The sequence below is a fragment of the Puccinia triticina genome, chromosome 11A, assembly GCF_026914185.1.
Source record: "Puccinia triticina chromosome 11A, complete sequence".
Lineage (NCBI taxonomy): Eukaryota > Fungi > Basidiomycota > Pucciniomycetes > Pucciniales > Pucciniaceae > Puccinia > Puccinia triticina.
The window spans coordinates 3,414,012-3,434,446 of NC_070568.1; the positions used below are offsets into that span (position 1 = coordinate 3,414,012).

The window sequence follows — 20,435 nt, forward strand, 5'->3', positions numbered from 1 at the left end:
TGCAATCACTCCGCCCTCTTCTGCATCCTTGGTCTCACAAGACAAAATCCACTCTACATCAAGCAATACCATGGCTGGTGATCCCACAGACACCTCCCGCAACAGCTCCTCGACTACCGCCACGGCAAAAGTCCCCAAGGCTAATAAAGGTGTCAAGCTCAGAAAGTCTGGTGACAAGCTTGGTAAAATCTCAACCCCAAACTTGGTTTCTGCTCCTGCCCCTGAACCCGCTGCTCCAGAAACCTCTGAAGAATCTGATGAGGATGAACCCACTGCTAAAAAACAGTTCACTCATTGGGGCAACAGCGACAACATGCTGGCCAGCGTTGAATTCAAACCCAGGGGGGGAAACAAGACCAAACTCAAAGCGATCTGGTTGAATACTCATGCAGAGATTCATAAATGCATTACGCCAGCGGTCCAATTCCGCGACAAACGTTCTTGGGCCAAAAACAGCACTCTTTACCAACAGGAGTTTCAAATGTTAGTCCTCCCACAATATCTTATTTGCAGTATCCATCTAAACTTCACTGATAAAGGTTGCCTGAACTGATCATCTGAACTCCTCTGTTGATTAGGGACGCAAACATTCAAATCCTGACGGTGAGGGCCATTGGACCTTCTGCTAAGGTGATAGCTGGAAGCAAATAAGCACTTGTCGGCGTGCTCCTTGCTTGTAACATCCAACCCAGCACACTCCAACACCAGCTCAACCACACTGAGTGGCCCAACAAGTGGATCATCCAACTCACATGCAAAGAAGCTCTTTGACTTCCAGTATACTCCTCTGATGTGAAGGCGGTTTTCACTAACCCTACCAGCCCCCTATTCTGCTTCCTCTGGGGCCTCATGCCCTGTGGGAAGGAGGAGCTTGAAGCATCAAACTATCACTTTCTCCGCTTTATTGCTCATACCCCCGTTATTGGTCCCCTTCCCTCTTCCACCGTCATGCCCCTCTTAAAGGGTCTGACCATTCCAAACGCACCCAGAGAGAAAATGACCAAGGTTCAAGTCTCCAATGTGCTTCTCCAAGGAGTGCTGGAGGACAATTGGGGATATCACAGCGGTAACTTTGTTGTACAGGTTCCAAACTCCCTGGCAGCTCTTTGATGGCCTCTTTTTGGAGGAACCCAACCACAAAGGTTTTTGTGGCCGAGTGGGAATCCCTCCAAATACACCTCGAATTTGCTCCCACCTGCCTCACCTGCAGCGTTGAGCAACACTCCAATAGTGGTACTTGCCAATTCCTAATTGCCATTGAACTTCTTTCTGAACGCCACCGTAAGGGTAAAGGTGCAAGCACTACTATCTTTGATGGTCAAGATCCAACCACTGAGTTTGCTCAATTACTCCCTGCCCCTCCGGGGAAGAGAGAGGCCAGCCCAACCAAGCCAATCACCAAAGCACAGTCAAGAAGGAGCCAAAGACATTCAACAAGAAGAACAAGAGCGGTTTGTCATGTCCCCCTCTGACTGTATCTCCTTTACGCCCGTGCCCCTCACTAACATATCCCAATGTTCTGTTATATTGACTCGAACCAACTTGTTAGGCTAACTAGATATCTGGGATAATTACGAACCCAGCCCCTTTTCCAATGGGTGGCTTGGATCAATTTGCGGGTCCTTCTTCCCGCCAAGTCAGTTTTTTGTGACTGCTGTATCCCTTTTTTTGTAGAGAACACCTGATTGCACAAGACAATCTATGAAACTTGTTGCTCTCCCTACCCCTCTCCGTCTCTACTGTCTTACTCCACTTGTTGCCTGATATAAAATTGCTTGATTTGGCCGCCTAAGTCAGCCAATACTCTAATAAGCAAGCCTTTCTCTGTTTTATCTGTGCTCTCATTATTGCCTGCTATCTGACTCTGCCAAGTAATGCAACTATTGCTCATACTGCTGACTTGCATAAGACTAGCCTCTGCATTTATTCACCAAATACAAAAACAGCAAGCTTCATTTCAAGCTGGTATGCAACATGAGTTCCCTCCTTGTTGCTACCCTCCCTCCAACAGTAAGGACCTGTCACATTGGTTCCCTTAAAAGAAAGCCTTCGGATATTGTCCCCTATTAATATCTGAATGCTCTGTCAATACCCCAGTGCCAGTTCTCTTCCCATTCTGCACATAATCTGGAGAATAGTTGGCACTATTCTGCTTGTCTGCCATGGACAAGCAAAACCCCTCCCAGAGCCAGGCTTGTGGGCTACCAGTTACGGATCTCTGGCGTAAATGATCCAAAACCTCCCCCCACAACAATACAACCAAAACATTTGAAGGGCCCCATGGTCCACTCTGATAGCCCATCCGAGAGCAGTGGGGAGGGCTCTTGCCTATCCTGGGTGCTCCTGCAAAATGTGATGAGACAGGATCTGTGCAAGGTTGCTGCCCGGGCTTTGTCAGTGACAAGACAAGCTACCAGTGCGCAGCCTTGTTCCCATGCATTACATGAATCTACACCAGGGCTGATGTCCTCCTGTACTGCATCTACCGCTTCTCCAACCACAACTGGCCATTACCAGTTCACAGGAGGGGCTACGTTTACAATGGCTACTCAAAGGCGTGAATTTAGGTCACACACCAAACCTGAAAGGCTTGATAAGGTACAACACTTTATCTTAACCAACACTGGGTCTTTGACCACTCCTCAGTTATATCAGGCTCTTAAGAACTCTCTTAAACACCACCCCCAATCTCTGAAGGAAATCTTGGCAGCTAAAAGAATCTTCCAATCAAACAGACGTGTCAGATTTGACCTCTGGGTGAAAGATGGAAACTCTGCTGGTCTCTAACAAGCACTAGGCTTGGACTATTGTGGGTGTGCACGGTTGGCCAAAAATATTTGGAAGTCTGACGTCCCATGGGATCAGCGCCTAGTCCAAAGCATGTTGCCAAGATATTGACTCACCAAATGGAAAAGCTATCAAGACAGGGCTCTGATCTGCCGCTCCTTTCCGGTGAAACCCCCAATTGCCCTCAACAACTTTCTTATAACATGGAACATTAATGGCATTAATTCTAAACTAAACTGTTTAAAGGACTTAATGCAACAGCAAAACGTGGCAGTTTCTGCCATCCAGGAACATCTACGTACAGACTGGTAGCCTGTGCCTCATGTCCCGCAATTTAATTTATTTGAACGGCCTAAGAGCCCTGGATTCAGAGGCCATTGTCTCTTTATTCATAATTCACTTGTGTAACATGAAATCATGACCAATAATCAACACGTCATCCATGTTAAAGTTGTTTGGTCTCAGTAGAGAGAAAGCATGGCATTTCTTAGCTCTCTACCTGCCCTCTGGCAACTCAAGGGTAAAAGACCAATGCCGTTTGGAAAACCTTACGAACAACATGTCATACAATTCTGAATGCAGACCCCGCAGCCTTAATTACCTTACCAGGTGATTTCAATCAAGACTGTGACAAAGTCCGCCTAGCTTTGCGTCACTCCTCTTGGGAAGTGCCAACCCTCCATCTGTGCACCAAGCCAGAACTAACAGCACAAGAACTGTTTGAGGAAAACCTGGTAGATATGATGACCACTTTGTTGCCTTCCAAGCAGCTGATGTCTTCCTCAGCACTGTACATGTTGACTCCTTGTTGGATTTTCATCACTTCCTTCCGCCTCTTCTCCCTCTTCTCCTCTCAACAGTCCTTGTACAACATTCCATCTTGTCTTATGCTTGTCTCCACCTGTGCTGTCCCATAAGTTGTGGTCATACTAGCTTGTCTTGACAGCCTTGTGACATCAATCCCAGCCTGTACATGCCTGATTAGTTTTCCATTTTATGTTTGACGCTCTTGTGCACGCACTCTGCCTTTGATTGTCCGAATGTCACCAATCTCTCCCCGAGTTCCATCTGTTTCCATTCCCTTCTATGAATATTCATTTTCACTCACACCCACAAGCTGATACATTGTACTTAGTCTATATATACATAGCCTAGCACATAGCAATCAACTCATTGGTTCTTCCTTCTATCTGTCCGCGCCTCTTATCCGAGCCGATCCAGTGAGCTTTCTCCCCCTCATTGTCCCCTCTCGAGCCCAAAGGCTCATCTTTGTGTGTTCTTTGTGCTGCGGTCTTGTGTCAAAATCCCTTCACTCCTCCTCCTATGATATCAGTGATCACTGGCCAATTATTGCAAGAATGGATGTATCAACTACATCCACCCCCAGTAAGACCCGGCGATGGGACCGCAAAGCATTGCTGGACAGGGGATTGAGTTAGCTCTATCAGACAGATGGTATCTACTACAAACGGACTCTATTGCGACTTAAGAACAAATCAATAATTGTGCAGAGCAATGGGTGGAAATATTGTATGCTGAAGGAATTGAGTTGGGCATGTTAGCTGTTCCTAGAGAGCACACTACTCTATGCTTCAACCCCCCTACTTGTTGCTTGATACGGCAATCCCAGCTAGCCCTCCAAAAATGAAGGGCTGCTCACCTTAACAAGGTCCCCCACCCCCTCCTGAGGCATCTAGAAAAACGGCTTGTGGCTGCTAGTTTGAAAGCCAAACTGGCTATCAAAACGTTACCCTGAGCTCTGTATTACTCAAATGCCTATTAAACAGCTCTCAACTGACAAGGATGGGTACTCTTCTCACCAAGAAGCCCCACTAGATGTTCCGGCATTCATCTGTGCTATCAGACAAATGCAACGCTGTTCTGCTGCAGGTAAGAGCAGCCTGTTGGCTGTGCACCTCAAAAAATTTCTTGAGGTAGAATGTCAACAACAAATAACCCTAGATTGGGAGAATTGTCCCAGATTACACTTTGGCTCTAACTCTTACCCACTGCCATTAGACTACTCTACTGTGGCCCTAGATAGATGGTCCTCACCTAAAGATCTGATCACCCCTCCACTTCGGCACCTATATAATATAATGAAGGCCTGTTTCAAACTAGAAACCCAGCCCTCTAAATGGAATGAGGAGATCCTTATCACTCTCCCTTAACCAGGTCTGGACTCCCGGTACCTAAAGAATACCAGAGGAATCAATCTGTCCTGTACTGAGGGCAAGCTACTCCTCACTATTGTTACAACACACATGGTCAAGAGGCCATCTCACATGTTGTAGCTCTCACAGAGATCATCCGTTGCCGCTCCAGTGCAGGCATATCAACATATGCTCTTTATGTTGACTCCAAAAAAGCCTTTGACAGAGTTCCCCATGAAGGGCTTTGGACCTGCTTACACCTAGTAGGTGTTCCTCCCTCACTGATTGCTCTTGTAAAGAAGGCATACATGTATCCAATGTTGCATGGGCAATGACTTACCTCGCCCCTTTACGCAAATTATTGGGACACATCAAGGTTGTCCCCTATCCCCCCTCCTCTTCATTGTTTCTGTCAATGAAATTCTTAATGAGACCACCACAGGGGTCAAAATCCCAGGTCTTGTAAGTCTAGTGCAGGGTCTTCTAGTTTGCGGATGACACCCTCATCTTTGCAGATTCCCCCCAGGAGGTCTCTGAGATCCTTGCCAAACTATCTGCCTTCTGTGCAAAATGTCACTTTGCTCTTGGACACACCAAATGTGGGATAGTTGAATATTGACCGGTTGGGACTCCTGGTCCAACTATCCCAAGAGAATACCTTATTGATGGGGATATCATAAGCACGGTTGATATGTACAAATATCTTGGGTGCCTGATTCCTAACAAACTTGTCCCTGAGGAGTCATATCCTATGGAATTAGATCATTCTTAGGCACTGGCTGTCAAAGCTCAGATAGCAAAATTCTCTACTTTGCCCTTTCTATATGACAAAGCTATCCACTCCCTGTGCAAAGTGCATGCTATACAGTTGTACATTATGGCGGCTGGCACATACGGGGCCGAGTGGATTGCTATGTGTCAGCAACACACACAATCAATCCAACAGGTGGTTGATCAGGCCATGTGTATTTCTTTTGGCTAAACTGAACACAAAAAATCTCTTGATGGTCTTTTGATGTGTATTGAGCTTGGGATTACTCCTGTCTCTATCCACTGCACCAAGGAATCAATCCAACTATGGGATAAGGGTCCCCACTCAATGTGGGGGATGCGGAGCGGGTTACGGAGAAATAGAAAGAGCAACAACAATGGCTGCAAAAAGTCACCTCTCTGTTGCTACACAAAGAATTTCTCCAAGAACAAAAATGATGTAATGCAGTGAGGCGGTACAATCAATTTAGCTTTGGGCAAACCTCCAATCTCACCCACACCTCCCTCAATGTGCAATCATGAATCAAGGGAGTACGTTATCTTAACCTATTAAGGATGGATGCCCTACCCAAAGTCAGGCGCAGGGCCCAGGGGCTTGATGCACAATATATTGCACATTCACTTCACCCCAATCTTTGTCCTTGCTGCTCCTCCTCCTTCCAATCTTCTGAGGAGGAATGAGAGCATGTGGTCCTTCATTGCTCTGCCTTTAAGCAGCTAAGACACTCTACCCTACACCCTACAATTGCTTTCTTGCAAGAAAACACTGCTGCTCCTCTCAATGGTTGCCACATATACATCTTGCTTTTAGGTGGGCTTGTCTGTAATCTCTATCCTGAGAGCGCAACACGCCTACCTGGCATTGAAGCACGTTTTCTGGAATCACGCTATGGTACTCCTGAATTAAGTAACTGGGTGAATGGGTATGAACAAATTCCACATGTGTATCCTCCATTATTTAATGCCCATGGGTATACCTTCATTGCCTCCTTCCTGAAACAGGTGGTACCCAAATTAGAGGCTCAACTGTACTCTACAGGCTTGCAGTCTCTGTCCTCAGTCACAACACATGATGCCTGTGACACTTTGGAAGGATCAAACCCCCCCGGCTGGAAGACATCTAAGGTCTTCACACCCAGGATGGGTAACATTAGGGCCAGGCCAAAAGGCAGCGGTGGGCAGATAGGTTATTAAAATTCCGCATTTTTGGTTTGTAAATTTGAATTTTGCACACAAAGGTTCAAGATATCAGCAAAATTTAAAGATCAGGGCTTTGTAACACTATTATCTTGAATCTCAACAAAAACAATCCCATGTTTCTTGAGTAATTTTCTTCTAATCATTGATTACACAACAGATTTTCAGTTATCTGTAACTAAGTTACAGATAACTGAAAATCTTGGGTCAGCCTTTATGCACACCAAAGAAATACCACATGCACACCATTTCTGGCGTGTATTAGTGTGCACTCCAAGAAATTGGAGTGCTACTCTATCTACTGCAAGAACCTAGCTGTGATGGTCTTGCCCCACCTCAGTGTTGACCCAAGAAAAACAAGGACTCACATATGGCTGTCTGCCATGACTGCCGTAGGGAACACACACCCATCTTTAGCTTCCATACCTTAGGATGTAAATATACACGCCCAGGCTAAAGATTGCAAACATCACAACACAAATAGGCTTAACGTAAAGCAGACACTCTTGATATACTCACCTCAATGCTGTATGTATATAAAGAAAAGGTACTATTAAGTGGGTTACACGGTTAACAATAAGAGATGGTCTGTCACTACTGAACACTCTACACCGCTACCTAACCAGATGGGACCATTGTCTCAGTGGTAGCCTATATTGGATAAAATGTGATCAATGACAACCATTGATTAGTTTGCCACTACCTCAATGAGGTATTTGGGTCCATAAAGGACTAACCTTTTCTAAATCATTAGATTGTTGAGTAAATGATTCTCACTTAAGCCCTACCCATTAGGTCATGCCGTCCACTCTCCTCATATAGGAACTGCTTTCCATCCCAAAAGTAGCTTGGGCGAGCGCACCTAAGGAGGATTGAGAACAACAAATCTAAGACCCAATAGTACTCAGCTATTAACACCCTACAAATGATGTATGGATTCCCAGGTCAAACTGTTCTTCAACATCTAAGTACTCACAGTCATCACCACCGAGTTACCAATTCCGCTTAATGCAGTTTTTGGCTAAATCGTGCGCTCAACCAATGGGATGTTGCTAGGTCTACATAACAAAAATTGGTCAGCCCTCTCTGCTGCCAAAAAATGCAACAATTACTGAATAGGATTTTTACCCTACAAACCGTACAGCACAAGATTTGCGCTACAAATCAACCCGCTTACCAACAGCAAACCAAAGATACACTATCTTTAGTTTCCTGACAAGTCAGGGCGTGATGACCCAAATCTCAAACTCCTATGATACCAATTGTAGGAGCTTACATTAATCTGTAAAAAAACCAACTACCCTTAGCACATCTCACCCCCATGAGATAGCAGCAAGGTGGTAGAAAAGGGTCTCAGTTTTGAGCATGACTCTGACATACCACAAAACATCCTTGTGACCTTCTATCTCTTGTACAATTGCTCCCAGCCACAAGAAAGGCTGCTAACATATAGGCAACCTGAGATGATACTCTAGTTGCTACAAAACCGGAAACCGGCACACGGTCACCCAATCAATAGATCTGTTGTCTAAATGACTAAACAACATGCTCTGAACTAACCTTACAGGCATACATCTATGAGATGGACCAGCTCTTTGGATCACTAACCTTTCCCAAAGACATTATTGTCAGCATGTACTCCTTGCATGATCCTCAATGGGTCAAAAAACGTTTACAGACAGGCCTGAGATCCAATAGACTGTGGGATGTCATTGGAAGAGATCTGCAGGAGCAAGCTAGACCTCCACTTCTCAATAAGTAACAAGCTATCTCTTGTTCTCTCCATTGTTGAAGTAAACCATGCTTACATTTGGTTATCTTGGCTATATAAGGCTTTGGTAACCGTGTACTCCATGTTGGAATATCTACTGTAGACTTCAAATGATGAGTTAACCTATGAATGCCTCTAACTTCAATCTTACTCATACCTAACTGTAAAAACCGGCATGCGTAGTGATTCGAAAGCATCCAAACGGTACTGGCTGGTATTCTACAAACAATATGGAATCTGTGTCAGACATAATTGTACTGCAAATCGATGTCTTGATTTGAAGCAGAAATACATACTTATTTGGGGAGTTTTGACTGACCCATCTAATCATGCAAGGTAATCCGAGTACTACTGGAAGTCTTGCCTTTTTGAGGGGTTGAGGTTGAGTTCAAGAATTGGTGTGCTGATGTTCCACATCCAGGATATATTGGACATCCTCTTTGAAGCATATTGGATACAAGATGAATGTTACACGTCATTGCCGCGTGTCATCCTACGTCTACCGGCATAATGAGTACTGCTCAGGTTACTGCGCCTGCAGTATGTAACCCTAACAAGTATCACCATTTGCTTGTTCCATCACCTTCCACAAGGTTCCACCACCAGATGGATCATACACGTTATCCATCAACTATGAACAGAATGGGCACTGCTCAGGTTACTGCACCCGCAGTAACCCTAATGAGTATCACCTTCCACGGGCATTCTAATACCACTCTCCACCCGTGCTGTAGACCTGCTCCATCCAAATCCCTCAGCTTGCCTACGCCAGCTGACATATCATCCTCCATGAGGACATACTACTGCGTCAGAGATGAGGATCAACTTAATAGCTCACCTTACAGGAACATGAACTGCACCATCTCTCCAAATGTTTGTTCAATTTCTAAACTTGATTATCTTGTTTGCTCTGTTCATGTATGCTTGCTGACTATCAAGTTGCATCATACCCATCCAGCCTGCCCAACTACCCCACTCAATCGTTGGCGCCTACCCGTTGGGGGTCCTTCACCTCTCACTACAGAGGTGACATCATATTATTGGTTTGTTGCTTATGTGTCATCCCTGATCACGCTACTCATACCAAATTTCTGCACGACTGACCACCTTTTTGTCACTCATACTCAGATGGTTGACTAACAAAAACCCTGCTTTGTGTTCCTTGTACCCCCTCAAAAGATATCCTGCAGGTCCTTTGTCCCACATTATAGCCTGTCTCCAAGTCTTCCAAGAAAACTGGATGGAACCTAGTATCAACAACTGCTATGCACACTCTGGGTCAAGCTCTTCTACCCTCTCACACCCATTAAGTATGCAAGTAGGTTCCTATTCTAAACCTTCTTCTTATTGGGGCAACAAGGTGTAGCTAACAATTGGTCTAATCTTAGTTCAGAATCTCAGTGTCACTTATCAATAAACGGCTCCTGATGGAGTAGCCATGTGAGCGTCATTTTGAGCTCACCTACAGCTATAAAGGACACTATCTGACATACAATTTGCCCATAGTCTTTAGTCAGGTCCTGGCGGATCATGAAGCGGGTTGAGTTCCCCCTCTCTTTGTCCAAAAGATTCCCCATACCCTGCCTTCTTTACATATCTGTCTAATGTTGGTTCTAATTGGCGTACCATCCTTGGCACTCTACCTGGCCCTGAGCCTGGTGAATTAGTTGAAATTTTGTCTTAATCCTCTTGCCGACTCAGTCCAGATAGTACCCTTCTTCCTGGGGGTGAGCCCTCAAGCCCTAGCATCTTGCAACTCCCAGATACTAATCAGTAGGTCTTTCACTGTATATACAGTGTCCAATTGCATTTTGACACTAATATATTTTATATTTCAATATGAGATATGGGTATTTCACCGTTGGTGATACAGATTCCAAAAGGGAGGCTATCTCTGACAATAGCGCTGCACCAAGAGGAACTATTGGCAAGTGAGCCTTTACTCCTTGTATATATCTTCAACAATACATACCACAACACTGAGCAACCCTCTATGCTTTATATTCCTGCACTTCAGTTCAGACAATCACTCAGACCAAAGCACCTTTGAATCCAGCTTTATAGACAACAAGTGTATTGAGTCGCCCGGACTGTGGTCAGGAGGCAACTCTAGCCAATATTCAAGGTCCCGTGATTCAGAAGAATGTTTTATTGTCTCAAGCTGCAATACATCTTTGTTTGTCTACTCTGCATTCATTTGGCTACTAAGAATACCAATCTGGTTTTCCTCAATGCTATCTACATGATCTCTCTGCCTAAACTGTTAACATATCCAGGGTTTCCTATGATTCCCCTGCCTATCAGAGTGAATCACCCTCCTCCCCCTGGACCAAATATTCAGTAAACGTTCTATGGTAGGCTAAGCATCTGTATCTATATGTACTAGTATGTGACATCTGATGAACGCTAACTCATCAATGACGTTCTTTATTTAAAAAGCACTTCTACGCCAACCATTATGGCTGATAACTCTCTCAGTCAGGTATCTAATGGGACCTCCTCAAACACTGCTACTCCAAGTGTGCTGAAGCCTAAAAAAGGAGGTACCAAACACTGTAAGTCTGGAGACAAGTTGGCCAAGATCTCTACTCCAATTGCACCGCCTGTTGAAGCTCCCTAGCCCCCTGCCGCTAATGAATCAGACAAGTCAGATGAGGAACAACCTTTGACCAAGCAACAGTTCACCCACCAAGGAGATGGGGAAGACATGAATATGTATGATCTCTCAGCCAAAGTGGAATACAAGCCAAAGACCGGTAACAGAGCTCGACTCTGTACAAACTAGATGGCGGCCTGTACAGAATTGCAAAAATGAGTCACACCCGCTGTCCGTTTCAGAGCAGAACAATCTTGGTCTGCTAATAACCCTCTCTATGCAAAAGAGGCACAGGTGTAAGTCTTCCATAATCCTATCTGCTTCAACCCCCCTCCCTTTTGGGGGATCTAGAGGAACATTACTGATTTATCCCTTTAAATGTACCCAGTGATGCCAACATTCAAGTTATAACGGTTTGGGCAATTGGACCGTCTATGCAAAAACTCTTGTAGGAAGTGACAGGGCCTTAGTTGACACCCTAGTAGCCAGGGGAATCAAACCCAGAACTCTGCGACGCCAACACAACCATACCAAGTGGCCAAATGAGTGGATTGCGCATGTCTCCTGAAACAAAGCTCTGCACTTACCTGTATATTTGTCTGACATAAAAGTGGTTTTCACTAATCTGTCCGGTCCTCTACTCTTCTTCCTATGGGGTCTTATCCCCTGCAAAAAAGACAAGCTTGAAGCGTCTAGCTACTGCTTCCTTCAATTCTTAGCCCACACCCCAGCTATATGCCCCCTTCCATCTTCCTCTGAGATGCCTTTTCTCAAAGGCCTTACTATTCCCAACGCTCCTGGCAAAGCTGGGACTAAAGTTAAAGTGTCGAATGTAATGTTTTAAGGCGTGGCGGGAGATGACTGTGGGTACCAAAGTGGCGACTTCACCGTACATGTACCTAAAGTTCTAATTGGGTCTGCTATGACAGCCTTTTGGAAAAATTCTTCTACGAAGGTCGTTGCTGGGGAATGGGAAAATCTCCCAATCAGTCTCTCACTTGCCCGCACTGTCCCACCTGCGGGGTGGAACAACACTCTAATGGGGGCAGCTGCCAGTTTCAAATTTCTATTTACGTTCTAACTGACTGTTCATGACAAAAAGGCAATTCAACTGGAGGGATCTCAGACTTCAGCGGCCAAGCTTCAAATACAGAATTTGCTTGACTGATGCCTGCCCCCCCCCCCAGAAAAGGGAATTTGAATTGCTCAACCCAACCAAATGGTGTGAAGAAAGAGTTGAAATCTATGAACGTAACAAATTAAGTTTGTCACTTCTGACACCATCTCTCAATTGCACTCAATCCCTGCATCTTAACTGTTTAATTTGGTACTTCTCCTAAACAGGTTGACTTGTCAACAATATCTGGGACTGGCAAAGTTATGACCCCATTCATAATCAATTCTTCCACCCCTTGTACAGCCAGATACTGCCTCCAAGCAATCTTTTCGTCAGTGCACTGACGCTGTACCGCTTGCAAGAGCAATAACCCTAATTGAGCCCTTGTCCTAGAAATTTTTTCTATCGTTGTCTCCCTATAAGAATAAAAGTTGCTCTCCAAGCGCAACAACAACCGCTATATTAAAACTCCGCTTCTGTTATCTGAGATTTGTTCTTCTTGACATATCACCAGGAAAAATCAGTAGTCACTAGATGACAACTGACATGACACCTGCTCCAGCTGGCTATCCAGCCTCTAGTGCAATTTTCACAAGCTGATCCTCAGCTTTGTCCCAGGCCCAGCTGCTGCTCAGCCTTGGCCCAGGCCCAGCTGCTGCTCAGCCTTGGCCCAGGCCCAGCTGCTGCTCAGCCTTGGCCCAGGCCCAGCTGCTGCTCAGCCTTTGCTTGAGCAAGAACGGGCATTGATAAATGCACACCCGTCCCCCGGGGGCACGCCCACGCCCACACCCTTCGAAAAGGGCGTGTGGGACCGCACACCCTTTGGGCCTTTATCAAGGGCGTGCGAGGGCGTGCTTGCCCCCACATAGGCGTGCACAAGCGTGCACCGTGCCTGCTCGCCAAGAGCCCCTCGGTGGGCAGGTGCAAGTACACATACCTGCTTGCCGAGAGCCCCTCGGCGGGTAGGTGTATGTATCCCTGCTCGCCGAGAAGGATAACTCTCGGCAAGCAGGTATACAAACACCTGCCCGCCAAGCCTGCTCACCGAGAGCCCCTCGGCGGGCAGGTGCATGTATACCTGCTCGCCAAGAGAAATCCTCGGCAAGCAGGCATACAGATCCCACCTCGCCAAGAGCCTCTCGGCGAGCAGGTATACATACACCTGCCCACCAAGCCTGCTCACCGAGAGCCCCTCGGCGGGCAGGTGCATTTATACCTGTTTGCCAAGAGAAATCCTCGGCGAGCAGGCATACAGATCCCACCTTGCCAAGAGCCTCTCGGCAAGCAGGTATACTTGAACCTGCCTGCCGAGGAGCTCTTGGCGAGCAGGCTCGGCGGGCAGGTGTTTGTATACCTGCTCGCCAAGAGTTATCCTTCTCGGCGAGCAGGCAAGGCTCTCGGCGAGCGGGGATATGTATGCCTGCTTGCCGAGAGATTTATACCTGCTCGCCAAGGATTTCTCTTGGCGAGGTGGGATATGTATGCCTGCTCGCCGAGGAGGTATAAATGCACCTGCCCGCCGAGGGGCTCTCGGTGAGCAGGCTCGGCGGGCAGGTGTATGTATACCTGCTCGCCGAGAGGCTCTCGGCGAGGTGGGATCTGTATGACTGCTCGCCGAGGATTTCTCTCGGCGAGCAGGTATAAATGCACCTACCCACCGAGGGGCTCTTGGTGAGCAGGTATACATGCACCTGCTCGCCAAGAGTTGTCCTTCTTGGCAAGTAGGCAAGGCTCTCGGCAAGCAGGTGCATGTATACCTGCTCTCCGAGAGGCTCCGGCGAGGTGGGATCTGTACCTGCCCGCCAAGGGGCTCTCAGCGAGCAGGTATACTTGCACCTGCCCGCCGAGGGGCTCTCGGCGAGCAGGTATACTTGCACCTGCCCGCCGAGGGGCTCCCGACAAGCCATGGTGCACGCCCGTGAACACCCATGTGGGGGCGTGCATGCCCTTCGACTCGCACGCCCTTGAGAAAGGGCGTGCGGTCCACCTGACCGGTCCGCATAATCCCCCCTTGAAGGATTGTTCCCGCGCGCGGGAGACATCCTTCAAGGGTGTGTTACACCCAACCAGCGCCACATGCCCTTTTGCAGGGCGTGGGCAAGGGCGTGCCCCCGGGGGACGGGTGTGCGCTTATCAACACCCATTCTTGCTCAGGCAAAGGCTGAGCCGTGGCTTGTCCTGTGCCAAGACTGAGGGGCAGCTGGGCCTGGGCCCAGGCTGAGTAGCAGCTGTGCCTGGGACAAAGCTGAGGAGCAGCTTGTGAAAAATGCAAGCTAGAGGCTTCAGCTGTGCCAAAATGGGCACTGAGCTGTGTGCCAGCCAGCCCTGAACTAGCAGATGGAGTAGCTTTGGAGCTGAAACCAGAGCTGTGTTATGTCAGTTGTCATCAACTGACTACTTTTTTTTCCTGGTGTATAAACTCTCTTGATTATTGTTGTTATGTAGTCTTTGCTACAGTAAAAACTCTCTTGCTCTTGATAAATATTGAGTACTTGAAGCCGCTGTGAAATTGAATGACAAATCTTTTTTTTTCTTGCAAAAGTATGGCTAACATGCATACCACCTGCTCCTTTTTACTCTTCCATTATCAGCAGTGTCCAGAACAATTGCTCCGCAATCACTCACTGACATGTTAAGTACTCCATTCCAATGTGTTCTCTTTCTCTCCATAGCAAGATTTCCCTCCTTGATATTGCACGTACTGACTCGGCCGCCACCAATAAACTGCAATACCCCGCGGCCGCCACCCTGTGATCTGGCCAAGGCACCGCCGGCCCCTCTGGCTCCTTCACCCCTTCCCATCCCTCTTTACTGTCCTTCTCCCTGTTTCTTCTTGTGTTCTGTCTCCCCTGGCCTGTACAACTCTACACCCCCTCGACCAAAACTGACCGCCATTGCATACCCCTCCTCATTCCTCCCCCACTCTTCACCACACCCCCGGGCCACAGACTTTTCTCACTCTTCCCAAAATTTATCTCGCTTTTCCGTGAATCTCCCAAGTTTTTCCCCTTCCAACCTAAAGTCTTCTCCAGCTTCTTCCTCTAGTTTTTTTTATAGGGGGGGGGAGAATGTAACCCCGCCTCCTTGGGGGTGTCACAAGAAGGATCACAGAGTCCCAAATGGACCCGTACTTAGTCCAGCCACTCCCCCGCCCCTCCTAGCTCAGCAGAGACTGGTATGTCATCTCTCCTGAGCTAGGTGAGTCCGTTCACATTCCCTTTCCTCCTCTTCTCCCCTCTCTCACATTTTGTAGATACTGACAGAGACTGGTATGCCATCTCTCCTGAGCTAGCCCCCCCAGACTCCTTGCAATAACAGAATCAGAGGTTCTAGAAATTGTTCTTGCCCTTGTCCCAAGACCCCGTCTAGCAAAGCACTCCATAGCAAGTGCTTACATTTTTGCAAAAGGGATGGGTAATTTGTTTTTTTTTTGTGTTGTTCAAATGGGAACTGAGAAAGATACTGGGGACAATATCACCAGGAAAATAAAACAGTCAGTTGATGACAAGTGACATCACACCAGCTCCAGCCAGCTACCCACCATCTATCCAATATTTATCCACTATCTACCCCAATCTCCCAACCACCTCCTCAACTTCCAAAATTTACCAAGGAGGTCCTGTTCAGTTTTTGATGAGCCCAACTGATCCTCAGTTCTTTCCAGCTGATACTCAGCTTTGGTACCCAGCTCATTCTCAGCTTTTTTGCCCAGCTCATACTCAGCTTTTTTCACGCAGCTCATTCTCAGAATTGGAATAAAGCCTTTTGACTAGTCCTTGCCCAGTTGATGCTCAGCTTTGTACTAGTCCTGGTGCAGCTAATGCTCAGCTTTGTAGCAGTCCTTGCTCAGCCTTTTCCTAGTCCTGTCCCAGCTGATGCTCAGCTTTGACCCGGGACTGGGCCAGCTGGCCAGCTGATGCTTAGCTTGCTGAGTATCAGCTGAGCCAGGCCAGAGAAAAAGATGAGAACCAGCTTGGAAAGGACCAGAGCTGAAAATCAGCTAGGCTAGGGCCAAAGCTGAGCATGAGCTGAGCCACGGCCAACGCTGAGCATCAGCTGTGCCAGGGCCAAAGATGTTCATCAGGTGGCCGGTGCTAAAGCTGAGCATCAGCTGGGCCAGGTAAAAAACTGAGCATCAGCTGAGCCAGGGTAAAAGCTGAACATCAGCTGGGCCAGGGACAAAGCCAAGCATCATCTGGTTTTGTCACATGGAGTGCTTTGATCCTGACACCTGTAATGTGAGCCCTAGATGTGCTGGTGGAGAGGAGCAGCATTGGAGCAGTGTTGGAGCTGAAAACAAAGCTGTGTTATGTCACTTGCCATCAAGTGACTACTTTTTTTTCCTGGTGTATGTTCCTTTTGAAATGTTCTAGCAATGATCCACTGGGGGTATTACTGGCCAAGATGATATCCAAAAATCTAGCCTGAGTTTGTTTGGCGCTAACATTTGGGCTCCTGAGCTGTGAGGTTTGTGTTAGGGTGTTGCAAATGGCTACTTGATGACAAGAGCATGCAAGTTGACCTCAAACATATCATTGACGTATCTCCCCTGTGCCCTTCTTGAATATTCAATCTTTATGTAATCTCACAGGCAAAGATATTGGTAATCATTGTTTGTGCCTTTTCAATTCTACAATGTAACATCCAACATGTGTGATACAGTTGTTTTGGATTCATGTCACATTTGCAAATGCAAAATATAACATTCCCCCAAAAGCATAGCTACCTCACATGAATGAAACGTGCAGTTAAGTTAATCTTGCATACCCATCTTGTTTGTCTTATGGCTCTTTTCATTTTTCAAGGAGCAGAATTTTCCAATATAACACAGCCTTGGAAGAAGTCAAATTCATTGTTCCTGTATGTCACAGTGGAATGGGTTTTGAAGTGGAGCACAGCAATCTTTTTCACAAGGGCAGGTGATGATGAAATATTTTTGTGGAGTTATGATTGAGTTGATCAGGTGTTCCACACAAATTGAACTGGATTCACTGGTCAAATGTAGTTGATTAATGTCTCAATTTATAATCAGTTTACCTCAATTTACCCACAGGAAATCAAAGAGTTCTACATAAAATTGTAGGGGGTTGAGAAATTGACTCCCATAAATTACAAAATCAACTCCCAAATGGAGTTTACGGCGTGCAGACTGCTTCAAGACGTCTCCCCCGGGTCCTCATGACCATATTTTGACCCAGGGGCGTTTTGGGAGTTGGAATTGTGATTCTGCAATCCCAAACGGGAGTTGGGATTTTAATTTTACAAAAAATTCCACAAAATAAATAAATATTTATATCTCCTCACTGGAGCACCCAAACATTCTACGGTGCTCCAAACGGCCCCAAAATTTTACTGCTATAAGAATACATATTTTGAGCTTCACAGAATAAGCACATCTCAGGGACACCTTGTGTAGACAGGGGCTGATTTGGCGGATTTCCTACAAAGGCAATCCACCAAATCCTTAGCTACAGTGCTCCAAACACCCCCAGATTTTTTCGGCCATATGAATACACTCTCTTGAAAATATGTTGAACCCCAAGGAGGTATTACACATCAGGAACACCTTCTATAAAGCACTTTCCTGTCTGCTGGCTACTATGGCAGAGCCACCGTGACATAAAATAATAAAATAACAATAGAAAAAGCAGTGTTACATATGAGAGAGAAATTATTACTCTCACATCTGTAAAACACACAAAAAAATTAAGGCCCCGTTTGGCTGCCGCGTCATGCGTGATAAATGTGCAAATTTATCACGCATGACCCAAAGTTGGCCCCCCATCTCCACCAAAAACTTTGACCCCCCGGGGGTTGTGCGTGATAAATAAGCCCATTTATCACGTATGACGCGGCAGCCAAACGGGGCCTAATATATATACAAAAATACATAATTACTTAGCCTTGTGTAATTAATAAGTAAAATATTATAGTAAATTCTGACTCTACGGGTAAAATTGTTATGTTTTAGGTGTATACTTTCTATTAGCATATTGTTGGTAGTGATGCTTCTATTGTGTTTTCTGTCTTACTCTAAAAGACTCCTCCCTGGGATGCCGGTGAACCTTCTTTTCCTCACTCTCTTTGCTTGTTTCTCACCAACGTCCCAGGTAAGCTCTATTGTTCTACTCTCATCTCTTTCTTCTTTCTTTTCTCTCTGATAGATCGAAATTCAAACTCTCTTTGCTTGTTTCTCACCGACATCCCAGGCCAGAGCATTAGAAAAATAACCTAGGGTACCTCACTTACATGTACCCCTGTATGTTATCCCTTCCTTGTGTAAACTAACTTTGAAGTCAACAGGTGCACCACGTCCCATATGAATGCACCTGTATGCTTATATACCTAAGTACATATGTTTATACCCATTTTCTGTGACAAAACTGAGGTGTTGAGTACAGTTTAGAAGATGGCTTTATTTGTTGTGTGGTGCATCCAAGCCCGCGTGCTCTGTTGCCTGGAGCTCAAGCCCGCGCACATGTTGTACATATATGCATAATGCATAAACAAGCCGTCAACCAAAGCGGGCTGCCAGTAAGTAAGAATGGGCCATAATACACCTCACTAGGGATATTACATGTGTTACATGTACTATACACATGTAATTAACTATTAATAGAGATGCAATTACCGCTTCATTCAATATAAATCACTTACACGTAAATATGGACTAGAAGAACACATGTAGCGTGGGAAGGAGAGGCTAGAAAGTGCCCTAGCTTCCCCCTAAAGCCTCACTACATGTAAATTGCAACTGTAGTAAAGGAGTAGAAGGGGTCAAATGAACTGGAGCATTCAATAAGCGCCTCCAGAACATGTATAAAGCACTGCTTACACTTTTACAAGTGCACAGAAGCTGGTTCTACATAGTACATTCTGTGGCGCATTTCCACGGAAATAAGTGTCACAGAACCCCCAAACCAGCCTTTATGACGTGGTAAAGCACATGTAAAAACACACAGAACCTCTGTAAATGGTCCTTGGTAACCCTTGTATCCAAGCCCCAAGGTTCCACAACCAACAGCGCCTTCTTGCGCAGCCAAATTGCCTCAGAATGCGCCCACAAGTGTCCCCCTGTCCCCTGGGCGCCCCTGGAGGCCTGCCTAGGCTATAAAAAGGGCCCTTTCTCCGCCCAAAAGGGGATTCCCCAGCTTTACATTACCTTTTAGAACTTTACCTGCCTTCAACAGCCTCAACAGCCTGTGATTTGCCAGGTAAAAACCTACTTTAGTGATCTTTAGCCCTAATTTTCCGCCCTGAAGCTGTACAGCGACCACCCTGCCTTCAAGATTACCCTTTCTGAGCGCCTCCAACTGCCCAAATTCATGCCTGAAGAACCTCAAGTGACTCCTGGGTCTTATACTAGTAAGTTTAAGCCCCTTCTCTTGAGATTCTCTACTATTTCTTGCTGGGATTTAAAACACACCTGTTTGCAGGCCCCATTTTTTACTTTTGAGGGATTAAAAACCCCAAATTTAATCAGGCCCCTCTTAAAATTAATTCTATCAATTACATTAATCTAATTGGCCCTTTTTGCCATATTTTCTACACCATAATTCCCAACATTTACGTTGGGATTATCCCTTGTAACTTTGTCTTGTATTTTTTTACACTCTAATATCTTGCTTTGCACCATGTGTAGCTAGAAGTCTACTATCCTTGGCATCACGCAGGCTGACATTTCCTTAGTAGGAAATCAAATTAGCCCCCAGCTTATAGAAGGCGTTCCTGATGTGTAATACCTCCTTGGGGCTCAACATGTTTTTTAGAGAGTGTATTAATACGGCAGAAAAAATATGGGGGTGTTTGGAGCACTGCGGCTAAGGATTCTGCAGATTGCCTTTGTAGGAAATCCGCCAAATCAGCCCCTGGATACAGGTGTTACTGATTTGTAATCCCTCCTTGGGGCTCAACACACTTTAAAGAGAGTGTATTCATGTGGAAGAAAAAATCTGGGGGTGTTCAGAGCACCGTAGCTGAGGATTTGGCGGATTGACTTCCAAATTAACACCCCTGTTCCACAAGGCCTTCCTGATGGTTTCT

The 20,435-nt window shown here is 46.1% G+C and overlaps 1 protein-coding gene across 1 annotated transcript; it reads left to right on the forward strand.

Annotated features, from left to right (window-relative positions):
- Nucleotides 1-70: 70 nt before the first annotated feature.
- PtA15_11A332 (uncharacterized protein) lies at nt 71-1,110 on the forward strand (the record flags this gene model as incomplete). Its single annotated transcript, XM_053161230.1, has 3 exons — nt 71-483; nt 579-630; nt 799-1,110. 3 exons carry the CDS (start codon nt 71-73, stop codon nt 1,108-1,110), a joined length of 777 nt encoding a protein of 258 aa, XP_053025197.1.
- Between the last annotated feature and the right edge of the window lie 19,325 nt (nt 1,111-20,435).